Below are 20,389 nucleotides of genomic sequence, written 5' to 3'. Positions count from 1 at the left end.
AACCCCGGGATGGGATGCCGGTGGTTTTGGTCTCTCCACGGTTTGCCAGATACCGGGGGCTTCGTAGTTTGTTTTTTAGCAGGCTGGCTGAAAGCAGAGTAGCAGGGCTTCAGCAAGGACAGGAGAAAATATATTAAATAATGGAGGGCACCTAAGTTGGGTGGGTGGTGGGTGAGGATGGGGGATAAGAGCTTGCTAACACATGCTTTCCAGGTGGATCGGATAATAAGCTTCGCTAACGAAAGACATTTACTCTTAAAGCGAGACCGGAGGGGCGGGGGGTTGGGGGCTTGTTGTGGGTGTAACATGAACCGTTTGCAAGTGGTTTCAATTAGTTACCAGCCCAAGCAACAGCTGGGTTGGCAAACACTTTATATTATTTTATTAGTTAATAAAAAATAATGGCAATACAGGGGGTTAATTATTTGGGAATTGTAATCAGAAAATTGAAGTCGTAAAAACTTCTCTCTCAACCTACAAAAAAATTTTATGGAGACTGTTGCGGCCAATCTCCTCATCGCCTGGTCGTCGAGAACGTGTGCCTGCAAAAGAAAGTCTATACTGATCGAGGGTGGCTCCGGCAGGGACCCTCCGACGGTCAAGTCAGAGAGGAGACTAGGCAACAGTGAAAATAAAACAAGGAGCTCAACGAGAGAGAGAAAGAGAGGGAGCTAGAGAGGAAGGAATTCAGGGGTTTCGAATCGACCTCTAGCACTGTTGCCTTCCCCGATATATATAGTGGAGCATGGTATGACACTGTCATTAATGGCGCGGACAATTGAAGAATTGTCAACTCACTGAGGACTGTTAGAGTCGTCGTGAGGGTGTCAAATCGCCGTGGCGCTGTCAAATCGCTAGGGTTGACCCATGCCTTAGGTGGGATAATGCCCCTAGGCGGCAGTGCCGCATGCCGTTGTCAGGGCTGACAGTTTCTGGCAGCCGTACGGCATCTGAGGGAGCCGACCGACTATAGGTCGGCGGCTGGTTGAGAGATGTTGGGTGGAAACTCGGGCCCCTCCGACAGTCAGTCGGGCGCGTTGCCAAAGTCGGACGTCGGACCCCATAGTGTAGCCGATCAAGAGAGAGAAGAAGGTCCGCCCGACCGACGCATCCTTGGTCGGTCGGCAGCCGTCGATCGGTCGGCGGTCGTCGGTCAGTCGGCAGAGTCGGATGCCGATCATGTAAGTCCGACGATGAGTCGGCGTGAGTGGGGTCGGTCGGTATCCCCCAACAGTTGCCCCCCTCCACTCCTGAGTCGGATGATGCACTGGCCAATGTCTTCGTTGAGGTCGGCAGCGTCGAGCGAAAGGAGTGGATTCTCATCGTATTAAGTTCTGATTCTGATGATCGTATCGGGGGCTGATATGGTGCCGTGCGCCTCATGAATGCCAGGCGATTCGCCGGTGTCAGATGTCCCGTCGGTGTCAGACGTACTATCTCATCGGCGTCAGACGTACTGTCTCATCGGCGTCAGACGTTCCGCCTCTTTGGGAATGGGAACCGTCGTTCCCGCCGCCCGTTCGGGGATACGAAACGTCACAGCCCCTGCGCCACGTGGCAGGTGGCTATTGGGCCGGGTTGGTTCGAGCGGATGGAGGTGACATGGCTTGATCTGAGGATGGGTGCATCGAACCGTCGGACTGACAGACGGCTCGGATGATGCCACGTGGTGCGATCTGGGAATCCCTCGTTGGTCGTGCCTTCATCTCGTCTGTCGGAAGGTACTATATATACAGGGTCTCCCATACCCAGGTTTCTACCCTCCTCATTTTGCCGTCGAGACTCTTCCCGTGTGATCCCCTATTCCAGGTACTCGTCTCCGCTTTCCTTCTTTTTGAGAGTTCTCTCTTCTTCTTCTGGGGGCCTTTACTGTCTTCATCGTCTTCTCCCTTGTCTTCTCACAATCTTCTCCTTCTTTTTCTTTATTTCCTGTCTTCCGTCATGGCCAGAACATCTCCAAGAGGAGGTCGGTCGGGAGATCCGACCGACGACCTTCGGTCGACCCCGGAGGTGGAGGTCTCTTCACTTTCGGGGCCGAACGTCGATCGGCTCCGGGAGCAATATTGCATCCCGGAGCAATTTCGGCTGTTCGCCCCTGGTGCCAATGGTCGGGTCAATAGCCCGCCCGAGGGCCAGGTGGCCTTTTACGTTGAGGACCTCTGGGCCGGCCTTCGCTTCCCGATTTCGGAGTTCGTCCGAAACGTGCTTGACTATTACGGGCTATGCCCGGCACAACTCGCACCGAACTCGGTTCAGCTAATAGTCAGTTTTGCTCTGTTGTGTCAGCTTCTGCCGACTGACCCTCGGATTTTTCTCTTCCGAGCTTTCTTCATCCTCCGACCCCACCCTAAAGCCCGAAGGTGGTGGTACTTTAATCCTCGGAAGGGGCTTTCTTTTACCACCGATCTTCCGTCGTCCATTCATGGATGGAAGAACCAGTTCTTTTTTGTATCTTCTTCTATCCCTTGGGGGTTCCCCGTCCGTTGGGAGAATCTCCGAACCCAACCGAACGAGAACAGTCGGGTGGAAGCTGAGGATCGAGAAGACTTCCACCGGCTGAAAGATATTTCGGTGCCGAAGCAGAGGGAGCTCGTCATCGAGCAGGCGCTGTATGACGCCGGTCTCAGCCCGGTCCCTCGCTTAAGTCGGTTTTCCATCTTCTTTCTCCTTCCTTCTTTCCTTTCCTTTATGACACTGACCGTCTGTCATCGTTTGCAGATATGCCACCGAGGTCGAGACTGACTGCAGCCGACGTACGGCAGTACGCCATTCGGAAGAGGCCGGCACAAGGGGCCGGGCCGTCGCGGCCTCCCAAGAGGCCCCAAGTAGCTCCGTCGGGCGAGCCGACTGGGTCGGAGGCAGAGCCCGTCATCGCACTGTCGGTGCCGACGGTGCCCGTCGAAGTCCCGTCCGAGGGACCGTCGGGCGGGGGTGCAGCCTCGCCCGAGAGAAGGGCGGCCGAGGAATCGGTCGACGGTGCACCGGCTGCTCAGTCGGCAGAGGAGAAACGGGAGGAGGTGCGCGAGCCCGAGCGACCCGCGCCTGCTGCTGCCGTGCCTTCGGGGGAAACTCGGTCGGGCTCAAGCTTGCCATCAACCTCCGATATCAGGGCCTGGGTGTCCGACCGAGGGAAGGCCCCGATGACATCCGACGACGAAGGCAGGTCGGCCGGTGGTGGGGGTTCGACCGACTTCCCACTCTCGAAAGGTGCGTCGGGCCTGGCCAACCATGACTTGGCCAGGAAACTGTGCCAGGCGCTCCTTCTCCCAGCCCATATTGAAGCAATGAAGAATCAACGGGTCTCTAACATGCTGTCTTCATTTTACCCGATGATGATCCGGGTGAGTTTCCTTCTTCTTTGTTTTCATTATTGCTTGCGCGAGTTCGGTCTCCTGACGGTCGGTCTTGTTTTGTGCAGCTGGTTTACAACATATCCGAGCTAGAGGCCGAATACCAAAAGTTCGGTGATCTGCGTGCGGCTTGGAGAGACAAAGTCGCGGCCGCTGAAGCCGACAGGGTCATCCTGGTCGACCAGCTGCAACAGTCGGTCGACCAGGAGGGCCGACTTGAGGGGGAGGTCTCCCGACTCAAGGAGGAGGTCTCCCGACTCACGGGTGCCTTGGCGACTTCGGAGTCTGAGCTGCAGTCGACCCGGGACGATGCCAAGAAGAAGTCCCGAACCGTCCATCGGCTTCGGCACGAAAGGAACAGCTTCGCCAAGGAGCTGAAGGCCGAACACGAGCAGCTCCGAGTAAGCCTCGGGAACCTCGCTAAGGCCGAAGAAGGTCTGTCCATCGCCCAGGCCGACGTGGACATCGCGAAGGCAGAAGCTGAGTCAGCGAAGGAGGCCATGGGTCGGGCCATAGAAGACTTCCGCGACTCGAAAGAGTACCGGGAGGAACTTCTAGAGAGCGGCTTCCTCTCGTACCGAGTGGGATACGAGGATGCTCGGGAAGCCGTTCGAAGCCTGTACCCGGAGCTTGATCTCAGCAGCATTGTTCTGCCAGAGTCAGAGGCCCCAGCTACGGAGGAGACGACCGACCCATCACCGGGAGGTCTCACCACCAGGGTGGAAGCCAAAGAAAATGTGGAGCAAGCCACCGAAGATCAAGCGGCCCCATCTCCCGAAGCCCGAGCGGATTTGCCGACCGTCCCCGGCCGTCATCCGGTGGAAGAGGCCGACTCTGAGGACTAGTTGGCTTTTCATTTTTCCTTTACCTCTGTTTGTCATACCTGTATTCGGGCTTCGGTCCAGTTTTGTAAACTTGACCTGAACTTCAATGAAATGAAAGTCAAAGTCTTTTGGACTTGAACTTTTTTCCTTTGTATGTCTCTTCTTCTTTCATGTGTCATGGAATGCTTTTGATCACATAAGTCGCTAGCCCGATAGATTAATTAGGACGTTCGGCAATGCGTGCTGCCACGAAGGCAGGGCAAATCCCGACTTTGGACCAGCCCCTCGATTGTCATGTAATCCGACGATCGAAGGCTTTAAGTCGGACGTCCGTCACCCGATTGTGAGTCGGGCATGTTCGTCGAGTCGAAAGCCGACCGTCCGTCGGGCAAGGTTCGGCAGTCGGATATCTTTCGACGCGTTCAGTCGAATGGCGTCCGACGTGCTTAGTCGGGGAGGCGATGATAAGCCGGATCCCGATAACCTTACGTCGGGTACTTACGTCGCACCGCATGATAGATGGTGGTAAGCCGAATATCCTTCGACCGGCCGTAGCTCAGTCGGTGAGTCACGAACACGACAAGGGTCGCATCATGTGATAGACGGTGGTAAGCCGAATATCCTTCGACCGACCGTAGCTCGATCGGTGAGTCACAAATGCGACAAAGGTCGCATCGTGTGATAGACGGTGGCAAGCCGAATATCCTTCGACCGATCGTAGCTCGGTCGGTAAGTTGTGAACGCGACAGCGGTCGTGCCGGTGTTTTGCCTTTCTTGGTCGGGGCTGAGTCGGCGAGTTAGCCGATCGTTTGGCCAGAAAGTTCGACCGTAGAAGGAGTGTTACTCCCGTTGTCATGGATGCATCGGCCCTTGTAAGCATCCGGTGCATCGTCGGCGATCGGGCCATCGGTTTCGAGCGGGACGTTGAGTCCGAGTCAGAACATAGGGCCTCGTACTCCATGGCGAGCGCCGACCAAGAGTCGAAGAGTCGAGATTCCAGACTTTGAAATTTGAAACTGAACTTGTATTCCAAGTGAACAGGTACAAAGTTCATTGGTGATACAACTTTAGGTTGTCGGCATTCCAGGTCCGGAGAATGGGGTTCCCTTCCAGAGTCTCCAGTCGGTAAGCCCTCGGCCCGTAGGTGTCTGCTACCATGTAGGGCCCTTCCCAATTCAGGGCTAGCTTCCCTTGGTCTAGAGGCTTCGAGACTTCTGCCTTTCTTAGGACTAGATCCCCAGGCCTGAAAAGTTTTGGCTTGACCTTGGCGTTGTAATATCGGGCTACTTTCTATCGATAAGAAGCCATGCAAAGTTGAGCCTCGCTCCGAAGCTCGGGGAGGAGGTCTAGGTCGGCTCTCCGGCACTCGGAGTTGTTCGACTCTTGATACTGCTCGACCCTAGTTGATGGTAGCCCGATCTCGAGCAGTATCATCGCCTCCGTCCTATAGGCCAAACTGAAAGGCGACTCCCCGGTTGGCACACGGGGGGTCGTTCGGTAAGCCCACAGGATGGAGTTCAACTCCTCGACCCAAAGGCTTTTGGCTTCATTCAGTCGGGTTTTGAGCCCGTGTAGTATGATCCGGTTGGTCACCTCGACCTCACCGTTGGACTGTGGGTGCCCGACCGAGGTCAGTCGGTGCGTGATGTGAAACCTCACGCAGAAATCTCTGAAGTCCTGGTTGTCGAACTGTCGCCAATTGTCGGTGATAATGGTATGCGGCAATTCGAACCTGAAGATGATGGACTTCTGAATGAAGTCCTCCATCTTTCGCTCGATAATCTGCGCCAGGGGCTCAGCCTCCACCCACTTGGTGAAGTAGTCGATAGCGACGACTATAAACTTTTTTGGCCAGATACCGGAGGGAAAGGACCGAGAATGTCGACCCCCCACTGGGCGAAGGGCCATGGGGCGACAATAGGAGCGATTTGGCTGGCTGGCTGGTGTTGTACGTTGGCGTACTTTTGGCATGGTTCACACTTCTGGACCAGCTCAGCCGCATCCTTCCTCATGGTGGGCCAGTAGTAACCCTACCGCAGGACCTTGTAGGCCAAGGATTTGCCCCCCAAGTGACTCCCGCAGATCCCTTCGTGCACTTCTCTGAGCGCGTAATCTGCATCGATCAGTCCCAAGCACCTGAGCAAGGGAAGGGAGAACGACCTTTTGTAGAGTCGGCCATCCATTATCACATATTGGGAGGCTGACCATCGGAGCCGCCTGGCCTCCATGGGATCTTCAGGACTGATCCCATCGATTAGGTACCGAACAATCGGATCCATCCAGCTTGGTTCGGCCGTCAGTTGTAGCACCTCATTGACCTTGTCGATGCTCGGCTGCTCGAGATTCTCCACGAGCGTCCAGCCCAAAGCGTCGTAAGCTGAAGTCGCCAGCCTGGAGAGTGCGTCGGCCCGGACGTTCTCCGACCTGGGGATATGGGAGATCTCAAAATATCCGAAGCGCGCCACAAGATCCTTCACTTTCTGGAGATACTTTGCCATAGCTGGATCTCGTGCCTCGAATTCGCCTTTGACCTGCCCCACGATTAGCTGAGAATCGGAGAATACCCGAAGGCTGTCGATGTCGAGTTCCCTTGCCATCCTCAAGCCGACGAGGAGCGCTTCGTACTCGGCCTGATTATTGGAGGCTTTGAAGTCGAATCGGAGGGCGTGCTCAGTGACTACCCCTTCTGAATTGGTGAGCAGGAATCCGGCCCCACTCCCCTGAGCGTTTGAAGCTCCGTCGATGTGTAGTACCCAGGTGGACACTGGGTTAGGCTCGGAGACCGCAGCTCCTCTGGGGTTCTCGCCTTTCGATCCTTGGTCGGTCGTCGGGCATTCTGCGATGAAGTCGGCCAGGACCTGGGCCTTTAAGGCAGGTCGCGGTCGGTACTGTATGTCGAACTCGCTGAGCTTCATCGCCTACTTCGCCAGTCGTCCCGATGTGTTAGGTCGGCGCAATATCGCCCTCAGGGGCTGGTTGGTGAGGACCACGATGGCATGCGTCTGGAAGTATGGACGGAGTCATTCTGCGGAGACAGTCAGGGCGAAAATTATTTTTTCTGTCTCCGAGTATCGAGCTTCAGCGTCGCGGAGCACTTTGCTGGTATAGTATATAGGTTGATGAATTCGGCTCTCGTTCTCTCGGACGAGCACCGAACTAACCACCTCAGAGGAAGTGGCCAAATAGAGGTACAGCATCTCCCCGACCTCTGGCTTCACAAGCAGCGGCGGAGAAGCCAGGTACTCCTTCAAATCCTCGAAGGCCCATCGGTACTCGTCCGACCAAGAGAAACCCCTCACCTGCCTCAGGGTTTTGAAGAACGGGAGGCATCTTTCGGCCGACCGAGAGATGAATCGGCTGAGAGCGATGATTTTTTCATTCAGCTGCTGAACCTCCCTTTTGGTGCTCGGGTGCCGCATGTCGATGATTACTTTGATTTTCTCGAGGTTGGCCTCGATTCCTCGTTACGAAATGAGAAAATCGAGGAACTTCCCCAAGGTTACTCCAAAAGCGCACTTAGTCGGATTCAGCTTCATTCTATATTGTCGTAGAGTGCGAAAAGCTTCTTCGAGATCTCGAACATGATCCGCAGTCTGCGCACTCTTTACCAGCATGTCGTCCACATATACTTTCATGTTCCGGCCGATCTGATCTTTGAAGACCTTATTGACGAGTCGTTGGTAGGTAGCTCCGGTGTTCTTCAGTCCAAAGGGCATTACTCTGTAGCAGTAGAGGCCCTTGGGGGTCACGAAGGCAGTGTGCTCCTCATCTTCGGATGCCATTCGGATCTGGTTGTACCCGACGAAGGTGTCCATGAAGCTGAGCAGTCGAAATCCGGACGTCGCATCCACCAACTGGTCGACCTTCAGAAGCAGAAAACTGTCCTTCGGATAGGCCCGATTCAAGTCGGTATAGTCGATGCAAATCCTCCACTTCCTGTTGGCTTTTTTCACCATTACAACATTGGCAAGCCAATCGGGATATGTAGTTTCTCTGATAAAGCCTACCTCGAGTAGCTTGTCCACTTCTTCGTCGATGGCCTTCTGTCTTTTAGGAGCAAAAGACCTCTTCTTCTGCCTCACCGGCCTCATTGTTGGGTCGATGTTGAGTCGGTGCATTATTATCTCTGAGGGGATGCCCGACATATCTGCTGCCGACCAAGCGAATATGTCGGCATTGGCCTTCAGCAGCTCCGCCAACCGTCGTCGTTCTGGGTCGGGTAGTTGAGACCCGACCCATACCGTTCGGTCGGGATTCTCCGCTATTGAGACGGGGACGAGCCGTTCGGCCGGTCTTCCTCGTTCTTCCTCCTCCCGTTGGTCTAGCTTGTTGATCGTCAGGGAGCCCTTCGACTCCTCGCTTTGAGCGGAGATCTGAAAGCATCGGCGAGCGAGCTGTTGGTCCCCGCGCATCTTCCCGACTTCATTTTTGGTCGAAAACCGAACCAGGAGGTGATACGTCGAAACTATCACCCTGAGGGCGTTTAGCCTGGATCTTCCAAGTATGGCGTTGTAAGCTGAAGACGCTTGGACGACTGCAAAAGTCAAATGGACTGTGCTTTGTCGTGGTTCGATGCCAACCATCACGGACAGAGTGACTTCTCCTTCCGTCGTGACAGTGTCTCCAGCGAAGCCTATCAAGGGTGTAGAGACTCTCCTGAGTCGGTCGGTCGATAGTCGCATCCAAGAGAAGGTCAAGTAAAACAAAACGTTCGTTGAACTTTCATTATCTATAAAAAATTTTTTTACATCATAGTTCGCTATTGTTGCTGAGACAACAACAGCGTCGTCATGGGGAGTCTGGATGCCCCAAACATCTTCTTTTGTAAAAGTAATTGCGTCGTCGGGGCGCGGCTTCTTTGTCGGCTCCCCTCCAGCGGACGTCCCCGGGCCCAGTCGTTTGGAAATCATATTGGTGACCCCGATCGTAGGCTGATTAGTCATCGCTTCTTCAGTCGACTGGGGTCGTCGGTCGGCAACGGGTTGAGTCGACGGATTCCTCCAGAATTTGCCGAGATATCTCCGGCGGATGAGAGCTTCGATCTCATCCTTGAGCTAGATGCACTGCTCAGTATTGTGGCCGTGGCCTCGGTGGAATCGACAGTACTTCCGTCGGTCGAGGCCCTTTACCTTCAGAGGCGGAGGCCGTCGCAGATACTCTTTCCCTTCGATCTCCATCAAAATCTTAGCATGAGGAGCAGAGAGAGGAGTGTAGGAGTCGTACCTGGGGTGTGTCGGCCTTGGGCTCCACCATCGGGGCGACCTTTGGTTCCGCTGTGGGGGTGAGACCCGATTATCGGTCGGGGCCCTGCTGGGCACGGCAGGGTCCCGACCCTTCCTTCGCTTCTCTTTCGGGCCCTTGGACTCGGCCAAGCGTCGGTCGGAGGCTCCTTCGTCCGCGCGCATGTACTTGTATGCGCGCTCCAATAGTTCAGCATACGTCTGGAGGAGGGTCTTGTCCAGGCTGTAGGTGAATTGGGATGCCCTCAGCCCGCGCTTCATGGCCGAGATGGCCATGTCTTCGTTGAGGTCCCGAACCTCAAGCGTGGCCGCATTGAATCGCGTCACGAAGTGTTGGAGCGTCTCGTTTTCTCCCTGCTTGAGGGAGAAAAGGCTGTCCGAAGTTCATGGCGGCTTCCGGCTAGTGCTGAAGTGGGCCACGAATGAGTACTCGAGCTGCCCAAAGGAGTGGATACTTCCCGATCGAAGATTGGAGTACCAGGCCCTGGCAGCTTTGCAGAGCGTGGTGGGGAAGCCGATGCAAAGGAGAGTGTCGGTTGCCCCTTGAATCGTCATGAGAGCTTTGTAGCTCTCCAGGTGGTCAATTGGGTCGGTGGAGCCATCGTAAGGCTCCACGTGCGGCATCTTGAACTGACTGGAGATCGGTTCGTCGAGGATGAGTCGGGAGAGAGGTTGGGCAGTCTGAAAGTCGACGTCGTTTGAAGACTTCTGTCCGTCCACCTGCAGCTGGGCAAGCCGACGGTCGATTTTCTCGAACCTGCATTCGTAGTCGTCGATCCGTCGGTGCTGAGAGACCCCGGGGGTGGAGTCTCCTGACGAATCCGAGAGGGAAGCAGACGGTGTTCGCGGCCACTTCTCCTTCCTCGCTCGCTCCAGCTAGGAAGGAGATGGCCGTCGAGACCGACGGGTGTCACACCGTGGGTGCCCCTCCTCTCGGTGGGAGTACTGTGATAGGTGCTCCGGAGGGGGTGACGGAGATCGGTGCGGACGTCGGCGGCTGCTCCTGGAGGGCATCGGGTGCACCGTCGGTTGCTCGGCCGGTGAAGGCGGCTGCCGGACCGGTTGCTGTTGAAGGCTTTTGACCGCGTCTGTCAGCACGGTCATCTGCCGCACGATCACCGCGATCTGCACCTCCGTGGTCACCGCGGGGTGCAGAGAGCTAGGTTCCGCCATGGAGGGTGGAGGGGAGGCCTCTTTCCGGCGAAAAGAGCACCTCGCCGATCCAGTGACCCTCGATCGTTGAGCTCTTATCTTTGTCATCTTGAAAGATGTTTTAAGTTCCGTAGGGGTCGCAATCCCTGGTGCTGTCAATGAAGCACTAACTTGTCATTGCGCTCCCCCCTACCTGGCGCGCCAATCTGTTGCGACCAATCCCCTCGTCGCCTGGTCGTCGGGAACATGCGCCTGCAAAAGAAAGTCCACACTGACCGGGGGTGGCTCCGGTGGGGACCCTCCGACGGTCAAGTCAGAGAGGAGACTAGGCAACAGTGAAAAGAAAACAAGGAGCTCAACGAGAGAGAGGAAGAGAGGGAGCTAGAGAGGAGGGAATTCAGGGGTTTCGAATCGACCTCTAGCACTGTTGCCTTCCCCGATATATATAGTGGAGCATGGTATGGCGCCGTCATTAATGACGCGGACAATTGAAGAATTGTCAACTCACTGAGGACTGTCAGAGTCGTCGTGAGGGTGTTAAATCACCGTGGCGCTGTCAAATCGCTAGGGTTGACCCATGCCTTAGGTGGGATAATGCCCCTAGGCGGCAGTGCCGCATGCCGTTGTCAGAGCTGACAGTTTCTGGCAGCCGTACGGCGTCTGAGGGAGCTGACCGACTATAGGTCGGCGGCTGGTTGAGAGACGTTGGGTGGAAACTCGGGTCCCTCCGACAGTCAGTCGGGCGCGTTGCCAAAGTCGGGCGTCGGACCCTATAGTGCAGCCGATCAAGAGAGAGAAGAAGGTCCGCCCGACCGACGCATCCTTGGTCGGTCGGCAGCCGTTGATCGGTCGGCGGCCATCGGTCAGTCGGCAGAGTCGGATGCCGATCATGTAAGCCCGACGATGAGTCGGCGTGAATGGGGTCGGTCGGTATCCCCCAACAGAGACTTAGCCTACAATAAATATTGCAGACTAAGCTAATAAAAATAAAAATTAGAGTTATATTTTAGTTGATGGATGGTTGGGAGTTGAGTTGAGATTGTAATCAATAGAATAATCAATAAAATTAATGGGGTAATCAATGAAATACAACTCAACTCTTAGCTATCTATCAATCAAAATATGGCTCTAATCTTTATTTTTATTAGCTTAGTCTACGATATTTATTGTACATTAAGTCTACTCAAGAATTTCTACTCAACCTATAATAGTAATTCTATCTATACGTTCTTTGCAGTGTCTTTGTACAATTGCTTACAATAATAATAAATATAAAAATAAAAGTATATAACAATTGATTTCAAAATAGACTTTGAGAATCTCTTACTAGCTACATGATCTTGAAAGGTCTTTGACTTCTCAATAAACTCAAGCTCATTTAAAAAATTTTGAAACTAATCTTTTAGAATTTCAAGGAGTATTTATTATGTTGTTATCTTTAGATTCAATGTTTTGCTTAGCCTGTAAGGCTTATATGCCTATAAATAGATGTATAATCTAGTTGATTTGCATCAATAAATCAAGTCCAAAAATTTCAAAAAGATTAGTTCTCTCTCTCTTCTAAGAGTTTTTCTTTCCCATTCCATCATCTGGTATTCGAGCTTCAAGACAACGCCTAGTAAGGCTTTGTGAGGTGAAGGTCTCTTAGGTGATCCAAAGATGATGGCTTTCGCGAATGATGCTGGGTCTTTTCAACCTCAACTCCCAAAATTTGACAGGAAGAATTTTGAGCATTGAAAGATCCAAATAGAGGTACTATTCGGGTAACAGGACCTCACGGAAATCATTGAGGAAGGTTTCAAAGAGCCAAAGGTGATGACTATTTTGTCACAAGAAGAGCAAAATACTTTGAAGGAAAACCGTAAGAAAGATCGTAAGATACTATTTTAGATCTTTCAAGCAGTAGATTCCATCATCTTTGAGGTGGCAACTTCAAAGAAGATAAAGGAAGCATGGGATACTCTTGTGAAGTCTTATAAAGATGCAGAGAAGGTTCAAAAGGTTCATCTTCAGACTCTTCGAAGATAGTTTGAGCTTCTTCAGATGGAGAAATCAGAGTTGATCTCTGATTCTTTCTCATGGACATTGGCCCTCGTTAATCAAATGAAGGCTAATGGTGAGAAAATTAGTGATCAACATATTGTCGAGAAGGTTCTCCAATATCTTACCTTGTAGTTCGAGTATATCGTAACGGCTATAGAGGAGTCCAAAGATCTCTCCACCTTGTCAATTGATGAGTTGATGGGCTCTCTGTAGACGAGCAGCGACTCAAGGAAAAATCCAAAAAATCAATTGAGGAAGACCTGCAAAATTAGTTGACATTACAGGATGATAGAAAGAGTACCTCCAATAATTCTTATCAAAAAGGAAGAGATTCCAAGTCTCAAGGGCATCAGGAGAAGAAGTCCGGCAAAGCTAAAGATAAACCCCGTATTCAAAGCTTCAATTGCAAGAAGTATGGGTATCGTAAGTCTCAGTGCTACAGCAAGAAGGGAGAAGGTAGAACTTTGTATGCTAAAGTTGTAAGATCTGCTGACAGTGATGATGAATTAGAGAGAGCTTTATTGTTCATATGTGATGTTGTTGTGGAGGACCGAAAGAATATATGGTTCCTTGACATAGGATGTAGCAATCATATGTGTGGACAGAAGGAGTTGTTCTCAAAGCTAGATGACACTGTCAGGTCAGAGGTGAAGTTCGAGAATAATATGAAAATTCCTATCATGAAAAATGGATACATCACCATCAAAGCAAATGATGGGTCTGATCGATGCATAACTGATGTGTATTATGTTTTGGGTCTTCATCAAAATCTTCTTAGCATGGGACAGTTGTTCGAGCATGGCTATAATATGCAGATTAGTGACGGGTTATGCACGATCAGAGATAGGCAACAAGGCCTAATTGCAAAGGTGAAAAAGTTCTCTGATCAACCTTTTCCTTTGCACATTAGATATGCTACTTCGTGCTTCAATTCTACTATCCAAGATTCCTCTTGGTTGTGGCACATGCATTTTGGGCATATGAACTTTGATAGCTTGAAATTACTAAGCCGCAAGCAGATGGTGTCTGGCTTACCGAAGATATCTTCTCTGAAAGATGTGGGTGAGATGTGTGTGGTTGAGAAGAAATGCAGGGAGGTGTTCTCTTCCGGACAATCTTAGAGAGCAACGAAGCTATTGGAGTTAGTTCACTCCAATCTTTATGGGCCATTGGAGATACCTTCAAATCAAGGGTATAAGTACTTTATTACTTTCATTGATGATTTTAGTCGGAAGATATGAGTTTATTTCTTGAAGCATAATCTAAGAGATGATTGATGTTTTCAAGGAGTTCAAAGCCTATGTAGAAAGACAAAGTGGACACTAGATAAAAACTCTTTGTATTGATCGAGGTATAGAGTATTTGGTAGGTGATGACTTCTTCAAGCAGGTAGGTATCAAGCATCTGTTGATTGCGAGATACACACCTCAATAGAACAAGGTGGCTGAGAGGAAAACTCAGACCATTATGGATGTGGTTTGTTGCATGTTGCGAGCAAAACATGTGCCAAAACAATTCTGGGCAGAAGCTGTTGCATGTGTAGTCTATCTTCTAAATAGATGTTCAACCAAGGTCTTGAGTTCAAGACTCTTTATGAGGTATGGAATGGCTAAACACCTTCTATAAACGTCTTCATGTGTTTGGTTGTGTTGCTTATACACATGTGCCTAGTGAGCTTTGCAAGAAGCTTGATGATAAAAATGAGAAGTGCATCTTTATTGGCTATAGCACTAGTGTGACCAAGGGCTATCGATTGTATAATCTTGTTATGGAGAAGGTGATTGTCAGCGAAGATGTCACCTTCGATGAGATAGGTGAATGGAATTGGAGCATTGAGGAGAAAAAGAAGTTTCACTTCATTCAAGAAGATGAGGAGTTTACTATAGATTCCTTACAACCTGCTGGTCCATCCAATGAGCAGCCAGCTCAGATAGAGACATCCATCCATCCATAGTGAAATCAAGTCTTACCTACTCGCTTACAAGACTATGTATTGTCTAGGGACATTGATGCATCTGATGAAGAAATTGTCAATTTTGCCTTATTTGCAGATTGTGATCCGAAGACATTTGCACAAGCTTCATGTGATGAAGGTTGGATTCATACCATGGATGAGAAGATCTGTGCCATTGAGAAGAACAACACATGGAAATTATCTTCTCTACTGGAAGGCAAGAAGTCTATCAGAGTAAAATAGGTTTACAGGACCAAAAGTAAGCCAAATGGGGAGATTGATAAGCTCAAAGCCTGATTAATAGTCAAAGGCTACAGTCAGAAGCTAGGGATTGACTATTTTGAGGTCTTTGCTCCGATTGCTCGATTAGATACTGTTCATCTCATCATTACTTTAGCTGCTCAGAAGTACTAAAAAATACACCAGATGGATGTTAAGTCTGCATTCCTCAATGGAGTACTTGAGGAGGTGTATGTAGACCAACTAGAAGGGTATGTCAAGTAAGGCCAAGAGCACATAGTCTACAAGTTGAAGAAAGCCCTCTATAGACTTAAGTAAGCATCAAGAGCATGGTACACTAGGGTTGACATATATTTCATGAATCACGGCTTTATTCGATGTCCTTATGAACATACTTTGTATGTTAAGGCTAATCCAGATGGTGAGATACTTATGGTATGCTTGTATGTTGATGATCTCATCTTCACTGGGGATAGTCAAGAGATGATTGATAGCTTCAGGGAGGCCATGATTCGTGATTTCGAGATGACAGACATGGGTCTCATGTCTTATTTTCTCAGCCTTGAAGAAATCCAATCAGAAAAGGATATTTTTGTTTCCCAGAAGAAGTATGCTATGGATGTTCTTGAGAAATTCAAGATGATTAATTACAATCCGATCCTCACTCCAACGGAAGCAAGATTGAAGCTAACAAAGGAGGTGGTGCAGAAGTAGATCCCACATATTACAAGAGGCTGGTAGGTAGTCTACATTATTTGACTTCTACTAGGCCAGATATTGTATATAGTGTTGGGATTGTTAGCAGATGCATGGAGTCCCCAAGACAATCACACTTGCAGGCAGCAAAGAGAATTTTAAGGTACATCAAAGGTACCATTGAAGATGGTATATTCTACACTTCATTGAATAGCTTTCAGCTAATAGGATATACTGATAGTGATTAGGGAGGTGATACTGGAGAAAGGAAGAGTACTTTCGATTATGCATTTCATCTTGGATCAGGTGTTTTGTCTTAGTCCTCAAAGAAGCAACAGGTAGTTGTTTTATCCACAATAGAGGCAGAATACATAGCAACGGCACATTGTGCTACTCAAGCAGTTTGGTTGCACCAGATACTTACCAAGTTATATCACAAGCAAGGACATCCAACGATGATCAAGTGTGATAACAAGTCGGTAATTGTTCCAGTAAAGAATTCAATTTTTAATGAAAAGAGCAAGCACATCAGCATCAAGTATCACTACATTTGAGATCTAGTGAAGTCAGAGGAGATAGTGCTTGAGTTTTATAAATCTGAAGATCAAATTGCTGATATATTCACTAAGCCACTAAAAGTCGATATTTTTCTTAAGTTTAAGAAAATGATTAGCAAGGTCAAATTCGATGAGCTTGGTTTAAGAGAGGCTGTTGGAAAATGAGAAGGTTTTTGACTTCTCATTAAGTGTTGGGAAATGAGAAGGTCTTTGACTTCTCGATAAACTCAAGCTCATCCTAGAAACTTTGAAACTAGTCTTTTACTATTTCAAGGAGTATTTATTATGTCATCATCTTTTAAGTTTAGATTCCATATTTTGCTTAGCCTGTAAGGCTTGTACGCCTAAAAATAGATGTATAATCTAGTTGATTTGCATCAAGAAATCAAATCCAAAAATTTCAAAGAAATTAGTTCTCCTTTTCTTCCAAGAGTTCCCCTTTCCCATTCCATCATGGATATTTAATAGATTTCAAGAATATTCCAATAACATTCTTTGATAATCCTTTAATGGAAATATATGATAATAGATTTCAAAAAAATAAAAAATATTTGATAATAGAGTTTGAAAAATTGCTCTAGTAATTCTTTGAATAAGCTTTGATAATCATTTGAATAATTGGCTATATAATCTTAGAGATTTCTTAGAGATTTATATGATTAGCATCCTCCCACAAGCTTAGATGGGTGACACCGAGGGCTTGGAATATAGTAGTTGGAAGAATTGAGAGGAGAGCCTTATTATAGAAATATCAGCTAGTTGATCGGAGAAAGAGATGAATCGAATATGAAGCCTATAACAAGCCACATTCTCGAATAAAATGAATATCAATTTCTATGTACTTAGTTTCAGGCATGGAAATCTATATTAGGAGTGCGACATATAGCTCATAGATTATCACACCAAAATATTGGTAGGTTATGAATGATGATAGCCAAAAACCCGGACATTTAAATAGATAGGCCAAGAGTACATAAGCATCACAAAAATCTTTAATTTATCTGATGTGAGACTATTATTTCTTAATACCTCCTTTTCATGTGTAGAGTCCAAAGGATAAAACCCAAAACAAGAGGCAACATTTGGATTAATAAGTGAGAGCACGGAGATTTCAATAAGCAAGAAGTATCGATGGGCTCTAATACCACATAAAAAGGAAGCTACAGTTGTACAGAAATTCTCTTGACCTATAGTCGGTGTAGAGGTCTTTATATTCTTTTATAGTGTTTTTGTACAATTGTTTGTAATGATAATAGATATAAAAATAAAAATATACAATGATAGATTTCAAGAATATACTCTATGAATCCCTTGCTAAGTGGCCAGATGATTCTAGAGCTGATTGATTGAGATAGTATAGGAGGTGAAGGTGGGAAGGCATGTAGGTTTGCAGGAAGGGATTGTGCCTTTCATCAAGTTAAAGAATAGGTCCATAATGGTCTTCATCAAGGCAGTTATTTGAATTTGAATTTAAGTTTGAGTAAAGGAGGAAGAGGCTTTTGAGTGTCAACCCCCAAGAGGTTTTAAAACAAAACCCTAAGAGTGGCTTGACCCAGAAGATCAAACACATGCAAATTGGATCCTATCAAGAGCAGATCCAGCTGTGCAATATCAAGATTGTTCCCACTCAGCTTTTCTCGAGGGTTGGACATTCTATGACCGCCTTTGCTAGGATTTTGGCAGTTTGCTGACTGGATCTCTTTAGAATGGGATTATAGGATTTCGCACCTTGGACCCTTGGTGTCTACAAGCTAACTTAATACTCCATATTAGTTTAATTAATCATTTGTGGCCACATTTATTGACATAGGCTATAAGAATGTGCTTCTGAGAAATGAGATGTACATGGATTAGAAGAGCAAAAGTGAAAGAAAATTTTACAAAAAAATTATTAATCAACCAAAACAAATTTATTGGGAATGAAATCTTAGGTTACTTTATATAAGGAGCCTCATAAAGTTTGAATAGAAAACACAAATCTGACCAAAACTAAAATGAAACAAATTGAAATTACTAGGCAAATCTAATATATATATATATAAAAACGAAACTTCCCAATAGAGAAGCCTCTATCCGCTATGTGGCAGCAATATAGAGATAATATTTTGTATTTTGGGCGAACATCGGAGTGGATTGGAGAGTTTGATTGATTCCGTCGACATCTGGAAAAAAAAATCAAATAAAATCCTAGCTCCGAGACTCTAGCCCCCTGTTCTGGCGATGGCCTCCCATCGGGTCCTCTCCTCCCTCTTCCGCTCCTCCTCCCGCCGCTCCTCGGCACCCAAATCTGCCTTCCCGAACCCTCGGAGCTCTTACCCTTCCCCCATCTCCCGCCCCTCCCCCATCGGCTTCCTCCTCTCCCGCACTGTCGAGTACGCCACAGCCGCGGTGGTGAAGGGCCCCCCATCCCCGCCGTCACCTGCGAAGGCCACCGGCGGCCCCAGCAGCAAGATCACTGATGAGTTCATCGGTGCTGGCGTGATAGGCAGCGTGTGCCAGGTGATCGGCACCATCGTGGATGTCCGGTTTGATGAGGGGCTGTCGCCAATCTTGATGGCTCTCGAGGTGCTAGACAACTAGATCCGCTTGGTTCTGGAGGTTGCGCAGCATCTGGGGGAGAACATGGTGTGGACCATCGCCATGGATGGGACCGAAGGGCTCGTCCGTGGTTAGAGAGTTTTGAACACTGGGTCTTCAATCACTGTAAGTTTTACATACCTTTATCTTTTTTTTTTTTGGAACTGACATGAAACGGCCTCTTCATATTATAAAATTTCATAGGAGAATATTATTCTGTCTTGAATCTGATCTGTTGAATTTTTGTTTTTTTTTTTGGGTAGTGCAAAGTTTGGCCAGTGATCAATTTTTATCTCTTTGATAAAACATAAGTTTAGTGGTAAGGTCTATTAATAAATCGATGGCTGTATCATAAGCCTTTCTTGATTAAATTTTATTATAAAATTTCTTTCTCCGTAGGAGGATAGATGGTTTCTTGGGCTTCGAAGAGAGCCATTGATCGGTGGATGGATGGTTGTGATGATATGTTCGATATGGTAATAAACCATATTATCGTGTACTCAAAAAAGAAACAAAAAAAAAAAGTGCGTGACCGCTGCCATTACTTTATCATGTGGAAGGGAGAAATGCACCGTAGTGTGTTGGAACTTGAAAATGCATGGGATCCATCTACATAATATGACGTGAGGTGTTGGATACGCATGGGACCTATCTACATAATATGACGTGAGGTGTTGGATGTATGTTCTAGAAATCAATCTTAGCTGACACATTTCATATCTCTAGAACATGATTTTATACCAATTGGGCAGTTATATTACCTTGTATGTTTATGTGTCCATGAATCATCTAAAGGATTAACAAGATGATGACACATATTCTCAAAGAGTTGAGAATTTGAGGCATGTGTCATTGGTGCTTAATTCCTAAATTTCTCATGATCATAGGATCATCATGGAGATGGTGATTGATCCGGATAGACCAGTGCACAGATCGCTTCCTTAAGATAGATGGATCTCGAGTCTGCAGTGTAGAGGCACTGGAGCGAAAGTGCAAGTGGTTGTTAAAGAACAACTAGCACTGAGCGTGACCAACATGAAAAGTCGCATAGATGTCTGCTCACTCATTAGTGACTTTCTCAATGCTGCAGTTGCATGACTAGTCCTTTGATCTAAGATGACACCACTGATCATAGTGAGGCTGCTGGAGTTTGACTGATACATCAACATGGGTCTCAAAGAGCCCTTGTAGTGGATGTTGACGATAGTTGGTCCACTGTAAGAGTGGGGTGTGCATCAAGATGGGATCTATAGATCCTAGCAGAAGAGAGTAGTCCTATAGGATTTAAGAGGCTGAGTCTTTAAGTCTATGGTCATAGCATTGTGATTGATGAAAAAGAGTTTCCATAGAATCATATTTGGACTTCAGCTGATTGAATCTATCATATGACCGATGTTGAGGTTTGACAATTTATCCATGACCTGCCATCTGATTGGGACTCACGATAGAGGGACTGTATCATGCGCTAACTGCACCTAGAGGTTCATCTTTTATTCTGCTGGATTGCCACTACATACTTCTAGGTGTCATTGGTGGATTGTGAGACTCACAAGGATCATCTTGATGATCAATGATCCTTGGTGGGCAGAGTTAAAATTATTCCAATATATTGAAAAGTGTTTCAATGATATTGTGATAGAGATCACAATATATCTCACTATCAGACAGAATATAACTTATCAGGTCACACACAAAAGAGACTTTTGACTGATCAGATGGTTAAATTACGATTATGAATTGTAATAAGATTTGATTA

The 20,389-nt window shown here is 48.0% G+C and overlaps 2 protein-coding genes across 2 annotated transcripts; both read left to right on the top strand.

Moving 5' to 3' along the window:
• Positions 1–10,301: 10,301 nt before the first annotated feature.
• LOC105032728 (uncharacterized) lies at positions 10,302–13,730 on the top strand. The gene is made up of 2 exons (XM_073257432.1): positions 10,302–10,475; positions 12,894–13,730. Exons 1-2 carry the CDS (start codon positions 10,302–10,304, stop codon positions 13,728–13,730), a joined length of 1,011 nt encoding a protein of 336 aa, XP_073113533.1.
• Positions 13,731–14,209: 479 nt separating this feature from the next.
• On the top strand, positions 14,210–15,517 carry LOC140858015 (uncharacterized). Its single transcript, XM_073257431.1, has 3 exons — positions 14,210–14,513; positions 14,661–14,797; positions 15,212–15,517. Exons 1-3 carry the CDS (start codon positions 14,210–14,212, stop codon positions 15,515–15,517), a joined length of 747 nt encoding a protein of 248 aa, XP_073113532.1.
• Positions 15,518–20,389: the final 4,872 nt, after the last annotated feature.

Source organism: Elaeis guineensis, chromosome 5 (genome assembly GCF_000442705.2).
Source record: "Elaeis guineensis isolate ETL-2024a chromosome 5, EG11, whole genome shotgun sequence".
Lineage (NCBI taxonomy): Eukaryota > Viridiplantae > Streptophyta > Magnoliopsida > Arecales > Arecaceae > Elaeis > Elaeis guineensis.
This window is presented reverse-complemented; position numbering and strand designations above follow the sequence as displayed.

Excerpts from the sequence above, each read along its gene's own strand:
- LOC105032728 (XM_073257432.1), top strand. The coding sequence starts at position 10,302 with ATGGCCGTCGAGACCGACGGGTGTCACACCGTGGGTGCCCCTCCTCTC. Across the intron at positions 10,476-12,893 it reads TGAAGGCGGCTGCCGGACCG|GATGATAGAAAGAGTACCTC; the intron begins GTTGCTGTTGAA and ends TTGACATTACAG.
- LOC140858015 (XM_073257431.1), top strand. The coding sequence starts at position 14,210 with ATGGAATGGCTAAACACCTTCTATAAACGTCTTCATGTGTTTGGTTGT. Across the intron at positions 14,514-14,660 it reads AGATTCCTTACAACCTGCTG|ATTGTGATCCGAAGACATTT; the intron begins GTCCATCCAATG and ends CCTTATTTGCAG. Across the intron at positions 14,798-15,211 it reads AAGGCAAGAAGTCTATCAGA|GCTAATCCAGATGGTGAGAT; the intron begins GTAAAATAGGTT and ends TTGTATGTTAAG.